The 26,960-nt window shown below is 40.7% G+C and overlaps 1 protein-coding gene across 1 annotated transcript in view; it reads right to left on the bottom strand.

The window, feature by feature from the left end:
• The window catches only part of DISC1 (DISC1 scaffold protein), a 399,613-nt gene that overhangs the window by 265,016 nt on the left and 107,637 nt on the right, over positions 1-26,960 (bottom strand). The window contains 2 exon segments of the mRNA XM_075064148.1: positions 15,216-15,451; positions 18,858-18,987. Coding sequence (XP_074920249.1) covers positions 15,216-15,451; positions 18,858-18,987 — 366 coding nt within the window.

Genomic DNA, 26,960 nt, shown 5'->3' with positions numbered 1-26,960 from the left:
ACTCGGTGCCAGCACCTCCCTAGTTCCTCCTCCTGCCACCTCTACTCGGGCCTCGCACATACCCCCTGATTCCTCCAGCGACCTTGTTCGTTCCCCCTACGCCGAACCGCAGGCTCTCCTTCCCTCTCTCTGGGGTGGGAATCTGGTAGGCTGCGGATGAGGGTTGGGGAATTCCGGGGCGACTCTGGCTAGGCAAGTTTGAGTGCAAGTGGGTTAGGGTGATGTGGAGGGTGCGGCTTGAGTGTGGATGGGTTAAGGGCTACTGGATCTGGATAGGAGTTGGGTGTTGGGACATTGGGGCAGGCTCAGGGGACGCAGGGCTGGGCAGGGTTGGTGCAGACTGGAGGATTTGTGCAGGATGGGCTCAGGTGGGGTAGGGGTGAGTGCGGGAGGGAAATGGCTTCAGGAGGTTTCTGACCTGAGGCAGAAGTTTGGGTTGTGGGTTTGGCATCCGTCCGGTGCTTACCTAAGTCAGCACTACCCAGTAATGTGCAGTGGGGTGAAGGCAGGTCCTGCATCCGCCCTGTATCTGCGTGGCTCCAAAGTGCCAGCAGTCCAGCTTCAGATGCAGGGGCGGCATCAGGGAGGCCTGCCTCACCCCCTGCACCATGGACTTGGGAGCTGCTGACAGGTAAGCACCGCCGACCTGGGAGGGAAGAGGCCCAAACCCCACCCACAACAAATTCCTGCCTCAGGTCAGACCCCACTCCCTGAAGCCCATTTCCCCTCCCGCACCCTCATACCCCCTTTACCCCAGCCTGAGCCCCAGCCTGCACAAAACTCCCTCCCAGAGTCTGCACCCCAACCCCTTGCCCAGCCCTTGCGTCCCTTGGAGCTGCACCCCCTCCCCCACCCCAAACTTCCCTATCCCAGCCTTACCCCATCCCACTCAAAGCACTCACCCCTCCACACACCCTAACTCCCACTTCTCATCCAACCTTTGATCGTTAGCCCAGAAGTCCCTCCGGAATCCCCAACTCTCATCCGCAGCCTCACCCCAGATTTCCACACCCCAGACAGACGCACACCCCGTCCCCAAGCCTGAGCCCCCTCCGCACCTCAACCCCTCATCCACCTCACCCAGAATCCACACCCCATCTGGACCTTATAGTCCCTCCCACCCCAAACCCCTGCCCCCAGCGTGTGAGCCCCCTGATACTCAAACTCCCTCTCATGAGCAGCACCAATCCTGAACCCAACCACCCCGCCCTTAACGCTGAGCTCCACTCGCACACTGCAACCCTTTGGCCCCAACCCTAATTCTCCCAGAGCTCACAACGCCTTCCCCACCCCAACCCTGCCCAAGCCATCGTGCACTCTGCACTCCAATCCCTCTAGCCCCAGCCAAACCTCCCTCCTGCACCACAAACCCCTTATCCTCCAAGCTTCCACCCAGAGTCCGCAACCCCAAGCCCAGACCCATTACCCCCTCCCACACTCAAACTCCCTCCCGGAGCCCGCTCCCTCTCCACACACAACACCTCACTCTCCTCCTCTTCACCCTAAGCCCTTATGCCCACCCCACCCAGGAGCCCACACCCCCACTGGAGCCCTCACTCTCTCCTGCACCCCCCCCAACCCCCTTGCCCCGCCTAATGAGATGAGGAGGTGGAGTAGAGCAGTGAATGCGGAGGCACAGGGGAGTGGGGGCCTCAGAGAAGGGCAGGCAGGGTGAGCCTTTAGGAAGGGTGAGGGCAGGAGTGGGCAAAGTTCGGTTGTTGTCTGATTGGAAAGTTGACAATCCTACCATTACACTAGTAGTAGGAATATCAGATAAATATGCTTTAGTTAAATGCTGATTCTTTGACATAGTCTGTCATGTGAATAAGGGAAATTGGTGTCTTTTACTATTTAATCTAGTTTAAAGCATCCACAATATCTCTTAATTAAATAGTTATTTTAAGTGAGTTATTATGAAGTAATGCTGGTTAGCTTAATTGTGGCTGAGCCCCCGAACCTTCATAGACAATTACTCTGTAGCTGGAAGAAACTGTATGATCCTGAGATCCTCATTAATCTACAAGATTTTCCTCTAGGTAGTCACATAACAGTTATGTATTCAAACACCAATCTCCTCCCCAAGGGATAGAGCCATGACTTATGCCAATCCAGACTGCCATATGGCAGTTCCCCACTAGAATGCGTCAGGAGGCAATGTCTAGAGCACTACAAACCTACCTTTAAGCTATTAGCATCAATTTTTCGGAAGTTATGGAGATTCACCCGCTTGGGCTAACTGTTCCGCTCCACATGTAGTGTCACCTGCCTAGTTTCCAAAGAGAAATTAATGCTTTAGGGATTCCCAGGGAAGCTGAAACTGTTATTCGATCTATAGGCACCCACTGCACCCTTCACAGTCAGAATTCATTTGAAACTGGTCTACAAAAAGGTTTTTATTTACAAAAAAATTATGTAAAATAAAAATCCTCCGCCTCATTTAATGAAAGTGACGTAAAAAATTATGTTGGTCTGTTATATTATAAAACATTTAGACCGAAGTCCACTTGTCTATATTTTACAAAGATCTGCAAAATAGGAGAAAAATTAAGATTCATAAGCCATACCCACTGGTGATCACACTGTTCAGTTCAAGACAAATAATAGTCAACTCCCAAGAAGTGCAGAAGCCACAGAATTTATTGAGGCATTCTCCACACTTCCTGGGCAGGTTCACCTAACAGTCTCATTAGCCCTGCAGAGTCCGTCCGAGCACACGGAAATTCCAATATAGCTTTATTATGTAGCAAAGCCAAAAAAAGTAAACTCCAGTGAAGGAAACAAATGAGTAGACATATTTTATGCCAGGCCTTACCTGCCTCCAAAGGGCACTCGGCATCAGCATTTACTCGTCTCAGAAAACATGATTTTTTACTCTTCCCTCCTCCATTATTTTTTATTCTGTCAAAATGTGTCTAAAGCTGCAATTGTGCTTTCAACTTAAACAAAAAATCTATTGGTAACTATCAAACATTACCAAAAAGACACTAGGAGTAGATATCTGAAATATACAATGCCATAATAAAAAATATTTAAAATAACAAAAAATATACCATTACAGCCATTTTTAAATAAATGCAAAACATACAAACTGAAAACTCAGTGAACTCAATTTGTACTTTATCTCAACAGCTGTAAAGAGTTGACACAATGCACTCTGCTGTTTCTTGCATTCTTTCCCGATGATCTACTCCAATTTTTCAATAAGAGAAAAAAAAAAATTCATTTGTAAGCCCAAGCTTTTTTCTTTATCGTTTTTTTCACGATAAGGTTAAAATTTAAATCAAAGTGAAAGAATAGGAGGTAGGCAGTTTAGCAGTCTGGTTTTACTGAATCGCGTCCTACGTTTTATGTTATAGCTATTCTTGGTGTTTTGTAACAGTTCTAGCCAATTATCACACCTTGTCTGGGTCTGCTGCTAGTCATATCTTGCCTCAGATAGAAGCTTCAATTCTGTTTGTGATAATTACAGCTTGCCTCTTCTTTATTCAAAAGATCTTTAATACATTCATGGCTGTTTTTCTGGGTCACTTTTAATGGTATAGTGTAGCTGACATTCAGCAAGAATAATTTACTTTACACTAGAGTAGAGATAAAGTAGCGACTGTACTTGTATTTATCTCTAAACAAAACAAATTCAACACCCTTTCCCCAATTATCAAACTAGTTCCAATGTGTTACTCCTCACATATCCAAAAAAATAGCTTCGTCCATACAATAAACAACACATCTCAGATGGGCTGAATTTGCAATGAGATAACTTGTACAAAATTCCTCAGTCTCTTCCTCCATTAAAAATTTGGCACAAACTACCAATATTGCCATCCTATGGCCTGTAAGAAGAGCCTTCTGCATCATCCAATCTCCCAGTCTTGTCCTCTTGTTTTTGGCGGCCTAAAACTATGGCTAACATTTACACCATTACCAGCTTCAGACTCCTTCAAAGTTGAATGCCTGCCCAAAGTTAAGCAGTGCAACAATCAATGAAATACCCACTATGGCACCCTTTGCCTATTATTCTGCAACTACATGCCCAATATGCTCCAAGGAAGGTCAACCAACAACTAAATTATGAAACAAAACAAAAATAAAAAAGGCACACAAAGACTCACAGGGTCAAGTGAAAAATTCTTCGTCAACCCCCGAGAAAAGAGTTAGCTGTAACATCAGTGGATACAGAAGTCCGAGCAAAAATCTAGTCCTCACATCAGCTATTACTCAATGGCTTTATAGCCAAGGACAAACTATATCAGGATTGCAGAGATTGAAACGAGAGCACAGTTCTTTGTTGGGACAGAAGTGCTTGTCTCGCTTTGACAGAGGAAGTACAGCTTGACCAGACCCCCAATGGCAGTGGCATCTCTGATGGTGAGTTCACACCACCCAGAATGCCAGTCGACTTACCATCCCTGCACACCGCGGAGGTGATGGGGTGGGACAAGGCAGAGATTGCCCACCCACTCCATCCAATGCACATAGAATAGAAATGGCCACAGCCGAGTTACAATTACTTTTGTAATTGGAAAATCAATACTGTAATAACACTGTACTCGCTCACATACATGGATATGATTTGTCATCTTGTCACAGATCGGTACCAATAAGCAGCGCTCCAACATTTTATACAATAGTTATGTATACTGGCAAACATTTTTATTAACTGAATTACTGATTTTTGTCTCCTAAATGTAATCAAGAGCAATATACCAAATAAACCACCATTGTATGTAGAGCATCAGCATATCAGGATTCCTTCTACAAAGGAAAAATTAGTTACTTCAAGATGACAGTTGGTTGCCTTAATGTCCCATTTTCCCTTGAAAGGGCATAACCCAGATTATATTGTATTTTTCAGTATTATCCCTACGTGCAAATTATGTGGTGCAATTGGGATTTAGTTGCAAAAGACCAGATAAAAAATTTTTTAGACTTGACCTCTTGTAATAAGGGAAGAAAACTTTCAAGTTCAGTTGATTAATAACAAATCAAGCCCACTCAGAAAAACAAAGATCAAACTTTTAGAAGGTATATTCTGCAGTAGCAAAGCTGGACTGTGTGGCAATGCGAAACTATGTTGGCCAGATGTGGTTCCTACAACCAAATGGGAGACCCCTTTCCAACACCCATGGATACTCCTTTCCTTATACCAAGGGACAAACCCTTCTACACAATGAAAAAGAAGAAAACCCCTTCTGTCAGTCTAGGCTGTGTCTCCATAAGGGGGTTATAAGCATCATGCACCGGAAATAATTTAGTTGTGTATTCTGGCAGTGCGTGTGTGTGTCAATAATAAATAACTAATACCCGAAATTTATATTTAGGACTTTAGTATATGTTGATACACATCAGCCTCTGAATTTCCTACTAAAAAACAAGAAACCTGTAACTCCGATTGCCAAAGTCCTTAGCTAATTAGAATATATATTACCATTGTTTAAATGTATATATTTATTATAATACACTCTTTAGCATATTATATCTAATTAAAACACTTCACAACTATAATATCATGAGGAGAAAAATGCGAAGGAGGTGTTGTGGTACAAGGTTCTAATTACTTGTTTATTGATCATCACAGGTTGTTGAATTGCCTTGAGGCCTTCATTGGAGAGAGAAATAATTGTGAGATCTGGTTTTCTAAAAAAGTATGCAGTTTATGAGACTGCCAGAGCTAAGCTTAACCATAAGAATACCCAAAAACCTCATCTTTTTTTGGCAAGCTAAATGCTCTCCAGGGTACTAAAACACCTGTATAAACATTCGACAGAAAAAAATAAAAATTTTGAAAATGCTGACTTATTCTGCTTATCCACATTTCTATTTTACATTTTTTATTTGTGTTGTCATGGCAAACTAAATCACACACTTCAAAAAGGCAATCTTTAATTTATTATTCGTTGTCAGGAAAGGCAAAAAACCCAAAAACCCCATTCTATTACTTTCTCTAACAGTAGTATTTTTTTTAAAAAAAATGTAAAGCCCACCTACTAAAATTTTTGTTAAAATCTTGCAAATACTTTACCATGTTCGTATTTGATATAAATATCAAACAACTTCTGCAGACAATCTAAATGCTGCGCTTCACATATTTTTGGCACCAAAGAGAAAAGAAACGAACTGTTCTCTTTTCTGTTGGTTTAAATCATCACTAGCTATTTCAGTTACCCCATATGGAGTTACTATTTTCTCTTCAGTCTGGAAACATAGCCAAATGTAGACAGAAATTCCTCTAGGAGAGGAAGCTAAAATTCGTATCTGAGCATGTGGAATCTCTGCATCTGCTCGTTATATGTTGGACACACTTTGTTCATTTGTATTAGTGTGTTTCACTCAACATAAGGTGTTTTACTTATACTGTAGAAGAGTCTAGAAAAAAATACTTGGACTGGGAATAAATGTTAGTTTTTAAATGGTTTTAACAGAGCAAGCCACATTATTATAGCTGCTCTAGACTATTGCATTCCCTGATGGGTGTTTATTCAAGAAGAAACAAAGTATAGTAGTTGTAGTAATTTAGTCAGAAATGCATGTAATTCGCAAAAAAAGGAAAATATTTTTTAAAAAAGAAGTATATTTATTAAACTTAGTATGGATCAAGCAGTATGCAACTGAATATGTATACAATTTGTGTAACCTTATATTTCCTGCGTGGTTTAAGTCACAAACAAAGGTTTGCATCTGTTGGTTGTTTGTTTTTTTCTCTCTCTCTTTTTCCTTCCATGAACACTTATAGCCAGATAGCATTTCATTTAAAATATTTCATTATACACACAGACCTACTATTTGCATTGTTCATAACACACATTCTTCCTCATAAACACACAACTGGCTACGAGAAAATAACGTTGGTGCATTTGTCGCATGTATGCTCTAGAGGCAGGTCTATTGAGGGAGGAGAAATGCAAAATAACTCCTGCACCTTAACAGGCTTGAAGACAGGGCAGAGTGAGACGAGGAAGGTATGCCGGGCCGTCAACATTTAGGCGAACTAGCGGTATGCCTAGGCGCGAGTTGGGACTGGTGCCAAAAACACCCCAAAGTTTTTTTTTAAATGTATCAGCCCTCTGCTAGGGAGCGCAGCCCCAGGTCTCTGGTCAGAGGCCCGCCGGAGGGTGGGCGGCAGGGCTAGCGTCTCCTGGAGCTGCTCACGCGCAGTGATTGCCTTCAAGGCCTAATGTTCTCCTGCTCGCGCACCCGCTTCCTGATGGACCGCCCCATGCACCACCCAGGCAGCATCCACCGGAGCCGTGGGACCACGCGCTGGACGTCAAGCGGCAAAATTGCGTTCGCCTTGCGCTCAAAACCCTACGCCGGTCACAGGTATGGCGGCTCTCCTTGATGAAGGGGAACTGTGTTTATGGCTTGGGATTGCGGGAGCATGAAACCGCGGATTCATCCCCTGGAGATGAAGGGTTTAATAAGGACAGTTCCTGTGCCTTAAACCCTCTCTTTTGCATGTGCGGCAGCTGTGAGGTTGACACCCACTTCCCTCCCTTTAGGTAGTAAAGAATACCGAGGTTTTGGTCTTATATATTTAGCTTGTGGCATTATGCTGGTAAAACCCCCATGTAAGTATGAATATACATGGGTACCTGCACTGTACACTTTTCATCTAGACTAGATCAGTCCCAAATATCTAAGTAATAAAAGTTGCGACCAGATTCATCTCATGTCAAATGTTACTCCTTTCCTTCATTTGTTAAGCCAGAAAAGAGATGAAACTGAGGAAAATTAACTGGTAAGCCAGACGCTTACAGGAAACAAAAATGCTGTGAATGCTTCACAAGGGGCCTCCAAGTATAAAGAGCGCAGGCAGGTCAAATCATCTTTCTTCACTACAAACATCTATGCCCTCTGCTAAACATTTCTGATTTCATTGAATAAATAAACTATAATCGACATATTTCAACACCCTTGAAAAGTGAACCACTTTTCTGCCCTTCCAGCTTCGGCACCACATTAAATATTCCCAAATCTCTAAATATTTAGAAACTCGATACATGCAGGCTGTCAGTTAAAATGGATATAGAATATTTCTTAGTGCTATAAGAGAGCACATTCACTACCAATATAATCTTTGTATACATTAAAAGAATAAAAACGAGGTACGGACCTCCAATCCTTACTTTTTTCCCCACATAAACAGATGACAGGGTCCTCCAGTTGTCTTACAGATTCTGACTGGGCCTCTTACTAAGAAATTAACGCAAGACTCTGTAAAGCTGGAATACAGGCTAAATTCGCACATACTATAATGGTATCAGTTGGCAGAGTACGAGGAGTCATCTCAATTGTTGGAGCTTACAGGATAATGCTCCAAAGTAACTTTTCCTTCCATCCATCTCATATCTCAGCTCTTCATCTGCATCAGCATTCTTGGAACTGCATAATTTAAACGACTATGGTGTAACTTGGTCAAAATAGATCTGATCTTCTCCTTTCCCAAACTGTTCCGCCTTCTTCTCTACACTTGTTGGACAGCACCACCATCCTTCTGCCACAAACCCACAATTTCAGTTGTTATTCTTCACTCATCCCCGTTCTCTATTTCATACATCAGTATACTCTGCTGCTTCTCCCTTCTTTTTAATTGTCAAGATACATGTTTTGTTTTTTTTCCTCCAGACAAACCAAATCTCTTTTCTTCAGGACCCTTGATATGCTAACTTAAACCACTGCATCCTCCTCCTCTCTGGCCTCCCAAAACACCATACTTACTTCCCTTATCCATACAAATGAACATAAACTATCGAACAGCCAAAGCACGGCGCTTTAATCAGGCAATCCGTCATGCCCCGGCCAAGCGCCGACCGTACCACGAGTACGGCGAGTTCTGGAAGCCTTGGAATTTTTTCAAGTTTTTCATTTGTCTTTGTACGGAGCTTCTGTAGCAACAGAATCCTCTCCCCATATAGCGATCAATCCAGTATCTCCCATCGTCCATGCTGGAGCTCTTTTTCGATTCTCAGGAGACTGCATTGTTACCTGTGCTGATGAGCTCTGCGTGGTCACCTGTGCTGGTGAGCGCTCCACGCTGGCCAAACAGGAAATGAAATTCAAAAGGTTTGCGGGCCTTTTCCTGTCTACCTGGCCAGTGCATCCGAGTTCAGATTGCTGTCCAGAGCGGTCATAATGGTGCACTGTGGGATACCATCCAGAGGCCAATACCATCGATTTGCGGCGACGCTAACCCTAATCCAATATGGTAATACCAATTTCAGCGCTACTCCTCTCGTCGGGGAAGAGTACAGAAACCGGTTTAAAGAGCCCTTTATATCGATATAAAGGGCCTCGTTGTGTGGACGGGTGCAGCATTAAATCTGCTTTATTAAAAGCTAAAATAGGTTTAAATGCGTAGTATAGACCAAGGCAAAGTCTACTTAAGCCAGAGACAACCTCAGCAGTTAAGTAACTTGGAGAGGAGATTGCATTCCCACTCAAGCCACACAGAGGTGCCAGCACACATAACATGGTTTGAGCAAAGGGGCTGAGTGCAGGATTTGGATCCATTATTCTTATTTATGTAGTACCGTAAGTCTGCATGATCTTTGTTGACACAAAATCCGTCAAGTTCCTGTTCCCAAAAGCTTATAATCTAAATTAGGTGGAAAAACACCATATTGTTTTCACGGGGGAACAGGAGGGGAAAAGAAACCATGACAGAGAAGGTATACAGCAGCAAGTTAACTTATGTTATTTCTGAGCCCATTACCAATGATGTTCCCTACACACATTTTTTCCCTAAAGCAGAAACTTTACTTATGATGCTGGTACCATGAGACCCCATTGCAAGAGTTCCTACTTACTCATATAGTGGTCTAACAATCTGTCATTATTTTGTTTATACATTTTTAAAGAACTTTCAAGATAGGACATGTCAAGTATAATTAAAATCACTTATTGACAGTGTAAGAAAGAAGAAAAAGAAGACTGAATATGCTCCTGTAACCAAATCCAAAAATAACAGAAGGTACTGGAATCAAAGCATGGTCTCTGGCAACTGCTAGGCCACCAAACTGCAAGACAATAGACACAAATTTTCACATAGCATAAAAACAGGCATGGGAGCTACAGAACAACAAAATAATTCAAGTTACCATTGCCCACATTCTAGATTAAAATTTCAGAGATGAATCTTTTTTTGGACGTTCTTCTGAAAATTTTTAAAATAAATTAGCATATACAAACAGCAACACCTCATTAATATTAATAAAACCAAAATAAACCCAGCAAATGTGAAGGGTAAAAAGGAAGAGGAGATAAAAATGTATATAGATGATCATATAGAAAATAAAGTAATGATAAACAGGATTCTTTTCTAAGATCCTGCTGGCATATAAAGACAGCGGGTAACATTTTCAAAAGAGACTTGGGAGCTTAAGTCTCATAAATATTCAGTGAAGTGACTCAAGTCTCTTTTGTAAATGGGACTTGGCAATGTTTGAAAATGTGACCCAATATGTGTCTACTCCTGTATTTACATTTAGAGAAGCCACCAGGCTGTGCACCTAACAAAATAATCGAAGTACTGTGGCACCTTAGAGACTAACAAATTTATTTGAGCATAAGCTTTCGTGGGCTACAGCCCACTTCATCAGATGCATAGACTGGAACATACAACAAGAAGATATTTATACATACAGAGAATATGAAAAGGTGGAAGCAGCCACCTCTCTTTGGAGTCTGTTTTTGAATTTTTGCTGTAAAATTGCCACCTTCAAGTCTGTCACTGACTGTTACAGAGGCTAAAACTTCAAAAACAGACTCCAAAGAGACACGCTGATTCTTGAAAGAATATGCAAATTAGATACAATAACTTAGGTTGAACAGAAAATTGGGAATGTTAGGACATAACTACTATTGAATCTTTTTCCCATTATGTATCCTCACACCTTCTATGGTCATCTCAATTTATCACTTCAAAGTTTTTCTCTCTCCTATATGATGATAGCCATCTCAGTTGATTAGCCGCTTACAGTGGTATGCACTTCCACCTTATTCATTCCTCTGTATGTTAAATATCTTCTTGCTGTATGTTCCGAGTCTATGCATCAATGAAGTGGGCTGTAGCCCACTGAAGTTATGTTCAAAAAAATTTGTTAGTCTTAAGGTGACAAGTACTCCTGTTCTTTATGCAGATACCAGACTAACACGGTGCTACTCTGAAAACTAACAAAATTATGCATCCCAAGATGCACCCTTCTTCCCTCTCTCCTTCTCATGTTTTCATATCACTCAAATGTCTCTATTTAGATGGACAGCAAGCTATCTTTTTAATCTTCGTACTATGGCCGTAGCACATATTTTGAGCATGAAGGAATAACATTACTTACCACATTGCCGTGCAGGAAGAAGTATGCACTAGAAATAAGGAGCATGTGCAATGATGATATGATTCATTAATAGGCTGAGGGACATGAAAATGCTTTTGTAATGTGTCTTTGAACAAAACAAAAAGGGAAAGAATTTAAACAACTGATAAAGATCTTGTCAAATATCTACTTATCCAGGGCTATCGATTAATCGCAGTTAACTCAAAAAAAAATTAACTGAGATTTAAAAAAATGAATGCAAATAAATCTCACGTTAACAGTACCAACTGAAATGTATATAATATTTTGGATTTTTTCTACATTTTCAAATAATATTGATTTCTACTATAACACAGAATCAAAGTGTACAGTGCTCACTTTTATTATTACAAATATTTGCACTGTACAATATTAAAAAAAGAAATAGTTATTTTCAATTCACCTCATACAATGTATGCAGGCAATCTCTTATTGTGAAAGATAATTTATACAAGATGTAATTTTTTTACACTCTGCACTCAAAAACAAAACAACCATAAACTTTGGAGCCTACAAGTCCACTGAGTCCTACTTCTTGATTCTTCATCAATCCATAAGGAACTACGTGTTGATTTTGCGGAGTACTGCTGCTCCTGTCGCATTACCATGTCACCTGAAAGTGCCATGCATGGCACCTTTTGCACCTCCTGGTATTTATGTGCCAATGCTAAACATTCATATTCCCCTTCACACTCTTGCACCCATTCTGGGAACATGCTTTCATGCAATGCTGTTTGTTAACAAAAAGTGCGTTAATTAATTTGTCTCCAAACTCTCTGAAGAGAATCGTACGTCCCTGCTCGTCTTTACCCACATTCTGCCATAATTTTCAGTTACAGCAGTCTCTGATGATGACCCAAGCACATTGTTTGATTATGAATACAGTCCCTGCAGATTTCACAAAATGCAAGGAAGGTCCATGTGAATGTCTAAAAAAAGCTACAGCACTCGACCCAAGGCTTAGACTCTTGACGTGCCATCCAAATCTGAGAGGACGAGCTATGGAGCATACTTTCTGAAAGTCTTAAAAAAGCAACACTCAGAGCAGAAACTACAGACCCAAACCACCAAAAAGAAAATCAACCTTCTACTGGCATCTGACTCAGACAATAAACATGCATCCGTCTGCTCTGCTTTGATATTTATGAGCAGAACCTGTCATCAGCATGGATGCATATCCTCTTGAATATGTTGAAGCATAAAGACATCTGAATCTTTAGCGCATGGACCGTAAATATTGTGACGCCAGGTACAAACATGCGCTGCAACGCCTTTCCACTTTCATGGTGACACTGTAAACAAGAAGCAGGCAGTATTATCACCTGCATGAAGCAACTTGTTGTCTAAGGGTATGTCACATGACTCAAACGATTATTAATTACTTACATTACTAAAACAGATCTAATAAATACGGTTACCATTCCACAGTGAGGATCCCCAAATCGATTTTGCGTCCATAGTCCAAAGCTAACCATCGATTTAAGAGACGTGCAGCTGTGAGTAGACATGTTCCTCAGCTAGCCCATAGTCCCACTTCCGATGTTGAGAGCACATGTGCCGTGATGGGGCAGAAAACACTGCCCCGGGTTAGTGCTGGTAACAGCCTCACCCCTCCCTATGGTGAAGCAGCAGGACAACCCTTGGCGCCTTTTTTCGCGAGGAGTGCATTGATGCAAACGCCATAGCAACAGCAATCTTTCCTTTTTTTTTACCATGTGGGGGGGAAAAAAACTAGCAGGAGCTGTCCCTGAAAGCCAGCCAACACTTGTGTTTGAACTCACAGACAATGCGGAGCAGCCAAGATGCAAATATATTTCAGACGACTAGCTATGACTGTGGCGACAAGCTGGAGCCTCAGTACCCCCTCCTCCCCTTCATCGAGCGTTCCATTGCAGGTCATCTGGCTTCCCGTTACGCTTGGTTCATCAACATGCGCTGTGTATACCTGGAGTTTTTTTATCATAACGCCTTGCATTTCGGTCTCTGTACACAGGAGCTGATACAACACTGATATTTGTCTCCCATTAACACATCAACTAGTATCTCCCGTACGGTGCTATGCTGACAGCTCTTTTTTCGATATTCAAAACTGCTATCGCAGCGTGCTGATCAGAGCTCCAACGCTGGCAATGCAGAAATGTAATTCAAAAAATTCGCTAGGGGCTTTTCCTGTTTACCTGCCTGCTGCTTCCGAGTCAGATTGCTCGTCCAGAGCGGTCCAGTGCTGCACTCTGGATGGCCGCCCGGAGGCAATAACGTCGATTTCCTCCACAGGAACCTAATCCGAGTTATCACTATCGAATTTAGCGCTACTCCTCTCGTTTGGGAGGAGTTCCGAAATCGATTTAAGGAGCCGTTTAACTCGATATTAATGATGACGTCGTGTGAACGGATACAGCGTTAAATCGGTATATCGGCCATTAAACCGATTTAAAGTCGCAGTGTAGACCTGGCCTGAGTGACTGGCTAAAGTAAGACTGAGTGGACTTGTAGGCTCTAAAGTTTCACATTGTTTTAATTTTGAATAGTTATTTTTTTGTACATAATTCAACATTTGTAAGTTCAACTTTCATGATAAAAAGAAATTGTACAGCAGTATTTATATTAGGTGAATTGAAAATACTATTTCTTTTTGTTTTTTACAATGCAAATACATCGCCACCCGATATAACAAGAATTTGGATATAACGCAGTAAAGCAGTGCTCTGGGGGGGCGGGTCTGCACACTCCAGTGGATCAAATTAAGTTCATTATAACACAGTTTCACCTATAGAGCGGTAAGATTTTTTGGCTCCCAAGGGCAGCATTATATCAAGGTAGAGGTGTATTTGTAATAAAAACTAAAGTGAGCCCTGTATTTATTATTTAATTGCATGATTAATTGTGATGAATTTTTTTTAATTGCTTGACAGCCCTACTTTTGATAAAGAGTGGCTATATCAATCCTTGGAAACTCTGACCATGTGCAAATCAATTTGATCAGATTATATAATTCCAAGTGTATTTGGGTTAGCTAATGAATGTATTATTATATCCAAAAAAACTACATTCAAAGAATGTTAAATGTTAAAAAGTCAAGCACTCAAATGTTAGGAAATGCCAGAATTAAGGTTGCCTGTTCAGCTGGCCAGCCCCACCCTAAAAGCGGGCAGTTCTAATAGGGTAAAAAGTGTGACAAAGCAGCCTTGGAGAGATGCTAATTCAGCCTCTGCAGGTGGCCACAAACTAAAGCTGCCATTCCCTGGTAAAACCTCCAGAAAGGTTGTTCATGAAAGCCATTATCAGAACAAGACTAAGGAAGGAAGGAAGGAAGGAAGAAGGGTTACTAAACTCAGTTTGCGCAGTTGAGTATTACTGAATTTGGAAAAACAATGTCAACATTTGTCTGTACAACACAAGGCACAGTCAGAATATTAACAAACAACAACAACAAGCACTATTGCAAATCCAAAACACTTTGTACTGATAAATGTGAAATTGAACCAGGTATAAACAAAAAGTGTTTATTGTCCCAGCTGAACAAAATGCAAAGAATAAACAATTTGTAACAGTAAGAAGCAAATAAGTTTATTCAGTCTGAAAGACGTATAAAAATAATCCGTATTATTAAAAACAGTGCTTTAAAATAAAAGACGCAATTTTTTCCTGACACTGTCCCTTTAAAGTTTATATTGCAAGCACAAGGCTTCTTTTTTCTATCTATATATTTTTGATTATCTGGCTTATTTTTTTATATACAACCCTCTGAGTCAGGTAACCTTTGAGCAGCATGAGAGAAAACAAATGGAAGCTGATGCAGTGGTTCAGTAGTATAGCTACAACATGTCTTTGAAAATATAATGGAAAATAATTAAAATGCATAAATACCTCTTGATGGTCTCAGGGAGATCCAAACTAAATGGAATTTGATATGACGATGCTAAAGTGTCCTCTAAGGCCTTGCTTATTTCCTGTAGCTCTCTCAAAGATGCACAGCTAAGCAAGGCAGTCAACTCGCAGTCCTGCAACTGAATAAGCCTATCTTGCTCTTCAATATCTCCTCTTAACTGCTGATCTTTTGCTTCTAGCACAGCCAGCCTTGCTCTGAGGTCTTCAATTTCTTTCTGCATGGAGTACAGACCAAAGTTTATCCATTAACCTTGTTAAGGAAAACAAGTCTGCTGCTAATAAAATACAGTGTATTATAGACAGTGCAGATGGCAGTCTATAGTTAAAGGAGCCAAGAACTTTCCATTATAAGACTTTTATAAGGAACAGAAAATACTTTGCCAAACAGACTGTTTGGGCTGAAATTTTCCATAATGGGTGTCTGCTTCAGGCTGAATTTTTTTGGAAATTTTCAGCAAAAAACAGTTTCACGGTTTCTCAGCCCAACGTTAGGGGAAAATAAATTAACAACATGAGTAAAATAATGTCTTATAGACATTTTATTGAGATGCTCTAACACTCCATGCTCTGGAGCAGCCACTTGAAACTTGGCTGGAGGTCAGCCCGGTGTCAAAGACATACCTTTTGCCATCCCTGTGAAAATCTGCTGAAATCTGGCCAAGTTATGGACCTACGAAAAATCTCAGTTTGCATATGCTCAGTAGAGACTTGTTAGAGTTTGGCAGCTAAATTCTCTGAACATTCCATCTAGACTAAGCATTCCATCTACATTAGTGCTGGGCTGCAGGAGCTGAGATAAGACTTTCCCTGCAATTCCTCCTCCCATCTGCCAATGTGATGTCAGGCACGGGAAAAGAAAGAAGGAAGACTCTGTCACCTATGCATCAATACTCCACAATTTAAAAAAAAAAAAACATTAGAAATAACATTAAAAACCCTACATTAATAAAACATTACAAGGTTGCAAAGTCTAGCACTGTTGTCCCAACTTAATTCAGCCCTTTGTGCATTATCATAGTCTTTAATGACATGATCACACACTAATTCTCAATAGGACTCGTGTCATTTTGTGCACAGGATGGATGGGGCTCTGGGAAGGAATCAGGGCTGTATAGTTAATCAGGCGGTTGACTTAGCACCACTGCCTCATTTGGTGCAGAAGTCAGAAGGTGGGGTAGCGAGCAAGGCAGAGGACTGCATGGAAGAGAAAGAATCATCTCATTGTCTAGACAGCTGAATGTTAGTCTAGAGAACTGAATTCTATCCTTGCCTGTGCCACACAGTTTCTCATCTTCTGGGTGTCTAACATCTGGGGGCTCTGATTTACAGAAATGGTGAGTGCTCATAACTGAAAACAAAGTCAATGATAGCTGTGCTTTGAACACATTAAGTATTATAAAATGATACATTCTCTGTAAAATCAGGCCCTAGGCATCACAAAATGGGCACAGAAAATTAATGTGCATTTTGACATTAATGTCTCTGTCTTAATTCTTCATCTGTAAAATGGGAATAATACTGCCTTTCCTCCTAGGGGTGCTATGAAGATAAATTCTTTAATGTTTGTGGAGCACTCAGATATTCTAATGATGAACACCACAGAAAAACCCCTGAGGAAATTAATAATTCTGTATTCAGAGCAGGGTTTGAATAGTGTGTTGGGGTTACACATTGAAGAATAATGAGGACAAAATGGAACATTGAATAGCTGCTCATTCAGTAAGCACTGTTGAGCCTGTGCACTGAATGAGGCCAGGGTCCTCTCAAAAACACAGTATGTGATCACATAATTAAAGACTGTGTAATAATGCATATACACAAGAGGGCTGAATTAAGGCTGCAGAGGTAACCTTGTATTCAGCATTTCCTAATTTCTGACAGCTTGACTTTGCAAGCTTAACATTCTTTTAATATAGTTTTTTGTATATAATTTAAATGTTAACAATATTCAGTAAGACAGTAATGCTCACTTTATAAAAGGTATATTTTAAAGTTTGCCAGACAGTAAAAATTATTCCAACTTTTTAATTGTATTACTTAGCATAAGAAGAAACAGTTCTTGCATATTAAAGGACCAGATTAGCTGAAAAAATTCAACTTACTGCAATGTTGCACAGTAGATGCATCAAATATTTTCTTTTTTCTTAGTAGCAACAAGAGAACAGAGCACCTGATGTTTCATTCCACAGGCATTTGTCAAGGAGATAACAAAGGTCAGCAGGCCAAAAACATCAGTTTTGTTTCTGTGAGTCTCAAATCAGGTTTTTAGTGGGCACAAAGAACATTTCCTTCTCTGTACTATTGGTTTGGGAATACTGCCAGAATTTTAGTTAGCCTCACTTAATACAAAGCCCTCCACATTATTTGAAAATGTACTAATTGTAACGAGTGCAGTAAGAGACTTATAAGGGAGTGTATAGGAAGATGAACAGAACTGGTTTTATAATACAGTTTTCATTTTCAAGGTGTCATAGAACATTTACATTACAATTAATTAGATACTGGTATTGCAGAGCCTGCATAAGCAAAAGAGAAAGCTACTATACGCTTAAAAATAGTTCACATGCATTCTTGGGGAACTGAAACCTACTTTTCTCAAAATGGACATTTTGGCTAGTAAACTGCAGTTATCTCCTGCTCTTTTCCAGAAGTGTCATGGGATCTTTAATGTCCTCTTGGGCAGCCATGCAAGATGACAGAAAGGACCTTAATTTAGCACTATTATCTAAGAAATCCTGTTTCTTTAATTTATATGCTTCTCACCTCACCTCTTCCTACCACAGGACACTGAAAAAAATTATAAACAAGGATCCCTGAAGTAAATATCAGAAGAGTATAGCTGCAAGCCTCTACTTAGCCCTCCAGGATAATTCATTCTTCAGTGTAATCACTCAAGTTGATCAGGAATATTACAGAAGAAAGGGTTTCATTCTTAGGCAACAAATAATAGAGCCTTTTGAACGGTGGGGATATGAAGAAAGGATCTAAACTATAGTTGAAGAGTTTGTGATTATTTTTACACAAACATTACAGCAGCAGCTATTTAAACAGTTAACATTTGTAACCATTACCACACAGATGCTTTCTATTCTAAAAGGAGAGGGAGACCATAGTAATCTCAAGTATCAGTGCATAGTTACTATTGGCAAATGCTGACTTTTTAATGACAATCACTGTGTCCCTACAAAATGTACAGATCATCTTTCATGAACAAAAGCTGGCAAATCACATACTGATAATCAAATCTGAAAAGAAGTGACTATGAGACTGCATTCTTCGAAACTCCCTTTTTGTCTTCAAATAAAAACTTCTAAAAGTCAGTGAAGCATAGAGAAAGCAAATCAGGCCTGTGAACATAAAGAGCATACTTAAAAGATAATGAGGAAAGCTAAAGCATGCACATGAGCAACTGAGCCTTCAACTCCCCTTTGTCTGTAATGAGATTCACACTACCCCTGGCCAGTCATCACTGAGATAATCAGCTGGACTACAGCCAAGTCTCTAATTGCTGCACAGAAGCAGTATGCTATACTATCAGTTTGTTTAATTAATCAAGAACGCCTACAAGCTACATTTTCCCCCCACTAGTGGTTTTTCCCACAACTTTACTTTTCTTCTTACCTGTAACCATTGCTTTTCTTGAAGAAGCTGGTTTCTTTTTGTGGTTGAAACCTGTATCATCTTTTGGAAAGCAGGACTCAAAAGCGTTTGCTCGTTTTTTTGCCAGAACTGCACTTCTTCACTTCCAACCCTTTAAAAATGACAAACATTTATATTTAATGTGACTACCGGGCATTCAATTCTGGAAGACTGAAAGGAAATGTACCGTGCCACCCTAGGAGTTGTGATGGCCCATCATTAAAACAGTGTCTTAAATCTTTAAAACAACGTTATTTAAGAAACTAGAGTGTTTTTTCCTTTACCCTTTCCATATTCCCCTTATTTTATCAAACACTGACTGTTTTTACAGCATCTCAAAGGAAAAAGGAAGACGATGACTTGTATAGCTTCAGGCTTCCTCCAGCTATTTCATTTTTCAGCATATTCACTCATCACTGTCTTGGATGAATGGCTGGAGGCAAACTAAGGAATGCAATTTCCCATCACCATTGAGAAAATTATTCAGAAAGGAAATTTAGAAATTATCTGGAGCAGTTTCTGAGGCTTCTGTCGGCTTTTGGAGATCACACTAGAGATCAGACAGAGTCTGTACTATTTGATGCCAACTTTGGCCCCTCTCCTATACAGGAAGCTCTTTCAAATTTACAGTCAGTGGGACTCTTCACAGTAGTAAGCACTATGCTCAGTAAGAAATGTTCGTGTGATTGGGCCCGAAGATAATCAATATAGTGTATTAAGTGCCAAATTTATAATGGGCCTCTCAAAATGAACCTGCAAATAGTGCAGACATGTTTTCATATGTATTTCCCTACTTTTGTGCAAGCAAGCGAGTAATGGCATTTCTCTGTCTATTTATGCATACAAGTATATATGGGTTTTCCATAAATATTACAGGTGCATTTTTAACATCTCACTGAAAAACTGTTGTCCCAAATAAATACATCTGTCAAGGACAAATTTTCAAACATGACCTCTTAAGATAAGCCTGCAAAATTTACTTAGATATCTGTTGTACATAATACAATTAACTTGACTACATGATTATTGCCTGCATGCATAAATGAGTATCTTGCACACAGAAAAGGCAAATCATATCCATTTTGCAGACACATCTCAGGTGCAACAGCAGCAAATTCACATGGCTATGTGCTGCCATGATTGCATGTAGAATGGACTTCCATCTTGAATGGCCTCTTGTAAATCCTTCAGCAATAGGCAGCATGGGAGATTTTAGGCTTACGTCCTTCAGAAATGCATTTTCCAACCTCATTCGTAGTCGGCCTAGTGCTCTACTTCCTTCTGTAAAAGCACACCTTCTTCTGCACACTGGACATGACCCCATCTTTGCACTCATCTTGTTCTGACCTGGTGCAAAACTAGAGCTTCCCAGATTCATCTGAGTGTTTCCTTGTTTGTGACAAACTATTGGATGTTAAGAATATGCTGTAACTTTGACACTGAAAACTGTCTAGTTTCCTCTCCTCAGCAGTTTTTAAAAGCCTTGTTTCTACTGCATATAGCACAGCTGTCATCACTACCACGTTGACCACTTGTTTCGTGGTCATCACACATACATTCTGCTGCCCCAACAGCCTTTGAAGACATTGAAATGAAGCTGACGGAAGACTGATCTGATGTGCAACTTCTTCGGATATAGAACATCCTGTTCTCAACTGACTATCCAGAAAACTATTCACCCATTCAACATCAATGCTTTCTACATGCAGTGCCTGTAGGTTGTTCATTTCCATTTTATAGCTTTGGTTTTATCACTATTGGTCTTAAGTCCCACAGATTTTGCAGTTTTCCACAGCTCTTCCAGCACTAGCTTGTAGTTTCTCCAAATAAGGAAACATCATCTTCTAACGAAGAATATTTAAGCTTCATACCTCCTACTTTGGCTTCAATCGCCTTTATCATCACATAGTCTATTTGAACCTTAAATAATGTAGGTGAGAGAATGCATCCCTGGTGTACTCCTTTTTCTACTTAAACTAATCTATAATATAACCATAGATCCTTACACAGCTAAAAGTACTGTGGTACAGTTTCTTCAATAGGCACACCAAGTCCTGAGGCACCCCATACTGACACAATAGGATCCACAGTACTGATCAGTTCACTAAGTCAAAAGCAGCTGCAGAGTCTATAAACACAATATTAAACTTTCTTTTGTCACTATTTGTTTTTCAGTAATATTCTACAGAGCATATTGTCACAGTGTTTAGGGGAGACAAGGCCCTGTACCCTCGGCTTCCTGCGATTCACCATGACTCTCAGCCAGCCAGTAAAACAGAAGGTTTATTTAGTCGACAGGAACACAGTCTTGCAGGTACAGACAACAGGATCCCCTCAGCCAGGTCCGTCTTGGAGGGCCAGGGAGGCCAGAGCCCTGTCTGGGCTCCCCTCTATTTTCCCAGCCAGCTCCAAACTGACAACTCTCCAGCCCCTCCTCTCGCCTTTTTCTCTTTCCAGGGCCAGGTGGTCACCTGATCTCTTTGTTCTCCAACACCTTCAGTTGGCACCTTTGCAGAGGAGCAGCCCAGGCCACTAGTTGCCAGCAGACAGGGTGTCAGCCATTCTCTGTGCAGGCACCATCACACTGGCCCTCTCAGGCTCTGCAACAATCACATCCCCTTATCCCACTACCTAGAGACTTAAGAACTGTATAGGGGAAACTGAGGCACCCACACAGTACTCAAGAGAAAACTAAGAACATTCTCACTTCACCACACATATATAGCATGGCTCTTAGATTGACTTGTATGGAAACCACAGTGATTGTCTTTTTTTGGGCTGGCACAATATATCAGTCAGTTCAGTAGTAAGACCATGAACATCCTCCCTTGGACTAACAGCAGCATTATTTCCCTACAATTTGAATAAACTGATGACCCTCTTTTTTTTTTTGGATGATGGCAGCCCCTTTTCCAATCTTCTGGAATGCACCCGGTTGCCCAAACTCTTAAAACAACTCTATGAAGCCAGTGAACTAAATCCAGGCCATCAACCTTTAGCAGATCTGATGGAATATTGTCAAAACAAGGTGCTTTATCATTTTATAATTGTTTGACTGAAAGCATCACTTCCTCTCACATCACCAGCTTGTTTTTTGCTGGACTCATTTTTGAATTAAGTTGTTTACATCTTGGTGGGGATCTGTTCATTAATTCACAAAAATGCTCATGCCAATGCATAATTTGGGCACCAAAATCCTGACAGTATTCTCCATTTTTCTCTGTAACTGGCAGAAGTCATGAGAATGGATGTCCAATTAGGACCTACAGAGTCTCAAATACACGTCTTATCTTGTCTTTCAGAGGCTTCCACAAAGCACTGCACCATACGATTTCACCATTGATGCACTAAGCCACTGGATTCTTTGTTCCTAGTGTAGGTCCCAAGCCTTTCCTGAGTGCTGGCTGGTGAGTCTTGCCCACATGCTCAGGGTTTAGCTGATCGCCATATTTGGGGTCGGGAAGGAATTTTCCTCCAGGGCAGATTGGCAGAGGCCCTGGAGGTTTTTCGCCTTCCTCTGCAGCGTGGGGCATGGGTCATGGTCGCTTGCTGGTGGACTCTCCTGCAGCTTGAGGTCTTCAACCACAATTTTGAAGGGCTTCAATATCTCGGACATAGGTTAGCGGTTGTACAGAAGTAGACAGATAGGGTTCTGTTGGCCTGCTTTGTGGCAGGAGCGTCAACTAGATGAATCATATTGGTCCCTTCTGACCTATGAGTCCATGAGATAAAGTAGGAGGATGGCCCAATAGGCGCTGATAAGCTGGCTCCTATAAAAACATTCTTCTGGCTTTGATGTGGGCGGAAGAGACAGGACATGAATTTTAACAAGTTTTCATTCTGCAAACTCACAGCGGAACCAGACTTCGGGATTCATACTAAATAGTCTAACTACATACAGACGAGTCAGACTGTGTGATGATGTCTTCTTACCAATAAATATTATAATTTAATATATAGAGATATACCTGCTCTCAATAGAACTGGAAGGGACTCTGAACAGTCATTCAAGTCCAGCCCCCTGCCTTCACTAGCCAGAACCAACTACTGATTTGACCCAGATCCCTAAGTGGCCCCCTCAAGGATTTGGGAAACTCACAACCTTGAGTTTAAGCAGGTCAATTGCTCAAACCACTGAGCTATCCTCCACTTCCATCTACATATACCAGAGATGGAGAGAAAGCATCTGAATAGAAAGGTGGTAAAACACTTCAGCAAATGACATCCAAGTATCGAGGATTGGGATCACAAGATGTTTATCAATTAATAGTCATTTCAGAAAAATGACTCAATGATATGAGTCAAACAGATGTTGCCCTTGTTACGAAGAAGGGCTAATGGCAATTTTGGGCTGTATATAGTAGGGGCATTGCCAGCAGATTGAGGGATGTGATCTTCCCCCTATTCAGACATTGGTGAGACCTCATCTGGAGTACTGTGTCCAGTTTTGGGGCCCCACACTACAGGAAGGATGTGGGAAAAATTGGAAAGAGTCCAACGGAGTGCAACAAAAATGATTTAGGGGGCTGGAGCACATGACTTGTGAGGAGAGGCAGAAGGAATTGGGATTGTTTAGTCTGCAGAAGAGAAGAATGAGGGGGATTTGATAACTGCTTTCAACTACCTGAAAGGGGTTCCAAAGAGGATGGATCTAAACTGTTCTCAGCGGTAGCAGATGATAGAACAAGGCGTAATGGTCGTTAAGTTGCAGAAGGGGAGGTTTAGATTGGCTATTAGGAAAAAACTTTTTTCACTAGGCAGGGTGGTGAAGCCACTGGAATGGGTTCCCTAGGGAGGTGGTGGAATCTCCTTCCTTAGAGGTTTTTAAGGTCAGGCTTGACAAAGCCCTAGCTAGGATGATTTAGTTGGGGATTGGTCCTTCTTTGAGCAGGGGATTGAACTAGATTACCTTCTGAGGTCCCTTCCAACCCTGATATTCTATGATTCTTTCCTGGCTGAAGAACCAAAAAGGTTGAAAGCTGATAAGAAGCACACAGGAGACAGGGTGGAATTTGAAAACCATGAGCACAGCTCTGATTCATAGTGGGTCAGACTTTTTGATTGCTGGATGCCCGCAATACATCTGATAGGCACACTGGTGTTGCTCTGGTTTTGTCCTCGAGGACAAAAATCTGTATTATTGACTTGGCAGGTTTATTCTCCACACTTGATAGCTGCTATTTTCAGTATGAAGGTAGGACATGTGGTATGCTCTGCTTGAGGCAAGCCCTGATGCTGAAAAAGATGCTTTTATGCCATGTTAGATGACACTGTATCTAATACATCACCCCAACTTCATATTGCTACCTTCGGAGATATGAACACAAGAATTGGCCATGACAGAATTGGATTTGAAGGGGTACTGGGACCACACATCTTACTGGAAGAGAAATCGATAATGGTGTGTGTCTATTAGGCCATATGTAAGAAGCAAATTCTATTTTTTACAGCTACCTGGTTTCAGCACAAGAATTGCCATATGTATACATTTAACTATCCATCGGGTGACAATGTAACCTTGGATTACTTCTAGTTCAGAAATTCTTGACTGAACTCATCCAAGAGGTACATATATTTAGACATGCTAATCTTGCTCCAGAAACTGATCAATGACTCTTAATAGCAACAATAACGTTCCATTTAATAACGTTCCAGAGATGGATATCTATTGCATCAAAAATGCTTCAATGGTGATATGCTTTGTGATGAAGTGATTGCTAATAGTTACCCAGTAGCGATTTCCAAAAAATATTCTACCACAGAGGAAGAGTAGACTTCATTTCGGGAGTCTATCACTGTCATAAACAGATAGCTAAGGGTTAATGTTTCTTTTACCTGTAAAGGATTAACAAAGGGAACCAAACACCTGACCAGAGGACCAATCAGTAAACCGGATTTTTAAAAGCTCAGGGAGGGAATGTTTGGGTGTGTCCCCCTTTGTGTGTGTCTTTTGTCTGTCTCTCGGCTATGAGAGGGATCTTTCTGTCTTCAAGCTTCTAATCTTCAGTTTCCAAGTTGTGAGTACAAAGGTAGAAAAACAATAGGGGGAAGGTAAATTGCCCTCTTGTTTTGTAATTCAGGAGTTTAAGTAAAAGTAATCTTCCAGGATAACCACGAAGGGGAAGCCCTGGGGAGGAAGTAAAGAGAAGACAAGGGGAGGGGGTTATTCCCTTTGTGTAGTAAGACTCAAGGACATCTAAGTCTTGGTCCCCCCAGGAAGGTTTTGGGAGACCGAGAGTGAGCCCAAAACACTGGAAAATTTTTGGCTGGGGCAGGGCTATCAGATCCAAGCGGTAATTAAGCTTGGAGTTCTGCAGGCACCCACATTTTGGCTCTAAGGTTCAGAATTAGGAATTATGCTTATGATAACACAGAGATTGCTGAGAAACAAATGAAAGATTAAAGAGAATGAAAAAGCAATGTTGGATTACAAATGATACCAACAAACAGAAAGAGAGAAAAACCATGAGTGCAGGATGGATGCAATACAACATAAGTTGGGAAGAGAGAAGGAATTGAGTATTAAAAAAGGAAATCCTTTTGACAACAGTCAGAGGGCCTGTTGTATGAATGCTTTTAGGTGCTCTGAATGCTTTTTTTGCTTCATAAAACATAAGTAAAAAAAACACATTAAGAAAAGAATCCCACATCCACTGAAAAAGTCTAGCTTTTAAAATGTAAATATCAAGAGAATGGCAGAACCATAAAGTTCCATGACCATTTACACACGTATGATTAGGCAAAAACAAACATGAAGACACAACCATCTAGGTGTAAGAATTTTAAAGTCTAGAACCATAAATGTGGTTATGTGTCCTTTACACTGGATACTCCATTAACCTCTCACAAGACAAACTGTACAGGATTCCTAGAACTCTAATGCTCTTGGGCTTTTTGCTAGTGACATTTCATACAGCTCTCACAAGCGTGAAAGAGTTTCTGAACTGGCTGGTGAAGAACCTAAAAACATGCCACCGTAAAGGGTTATTCTTAAAGTGGCAACATCAGCTTGGAAATCACATTTCCCTGAAATCCTGATCTGTCTTATGTTACTATGAGTAACTTAAAAGCTAGTGCAAGCCAGGATTTTTAACAAAAACTTATATCAGAAAATGTGATTTGTTAAAACTTAAAAGTCCAAGGAAATATATAATTCTGATAAAATTTTTGTGGAAAGTTTCTCTGATTCATGTGGAATTTCTCATCAAAAACCAGATAGGCAATTGACCACAGACCACTAACCTCAGAATAGTCAATAGCTTTGCAATTAGGGCACTCACCTGGGATATGGGAGACCTAGGTTCCTTAACCTGGATCTCCACATCCCTAACCAGATAAGCTATGGCTGTTCGGTTAGCGTGTTTCTCTCTCACGCTCCTCTCTCTCATATTCTTTTTTTTTTTCCATGAAAAAATTCAAAGACCTATGATTATTCCACTGTGGAACAAAAACGTCTCAAAACTTCAACATTTTTCACAAAAACAGATTATTTTTTCAGCTAGTCCTATTAAATATAGTGCCTAAAAAGGATTTTTAAACACCTTCTTGCAAGAACCTGAAGGAAGAGTACGCTCTAATCGGCAAAACAAGGAAGTATTCAAAGTGCATGTCAAATACAAAAGACCACAATGAAAAAAAAAGGTGTTTACATAAAGCAATACACAAGCTGATTAAAAGACAGCCAGAGAGTCATGTGCACATGAAGACGGGTGAAAAGCAAGAACTAGGTCTGACCATTGGTTGGTACTGGTTCTCTCAGAACTTGCCCCAAAGCACTTCATCTTCAGAGGGGACAGAAACCCTCATGGAAACGTTTTTTTTTTAAATAACTCAGGACATTACAATTAGAGGGTGCCCATCAGAAACATCTCTTATACTAATCAGTTTCAAATAATTCAAGTGACAGCATCTCTCGAAATACAAGAATAAGTTATAACAAACTAAATGAGAGGCACCTTATTGATACAGCATTTAAGTACTTTGATGGTAATCACTAATACATTTAGATTCAATGGTTCTGTGACCCATACAATTGACAAAATGGCTCCCTTCTAACCACATACAACACAAGAGGGAATCCTTTAT

The sequence above is a fragment of the Chelonoidis abingdonii genome, chromosome 3 (assembly GCF_003597395.2).
Source record: "Chelonoidis abingdonii isolate Lonesome George chromosome 3, CheloAbing_2.0, whole genome shotgun sequence".
Taxonomy (NCBI): domain Eukaryota; kingdom Metazoa; phylum Chordata; order Testudines; family Testudinidae; genus Chelonoidis; species Chelonoidis abingdonii.
Note: the sequence above shows the minus strand (reverse complement) of the source record. Positions and strands in the feature narration are given on the sequence as shown.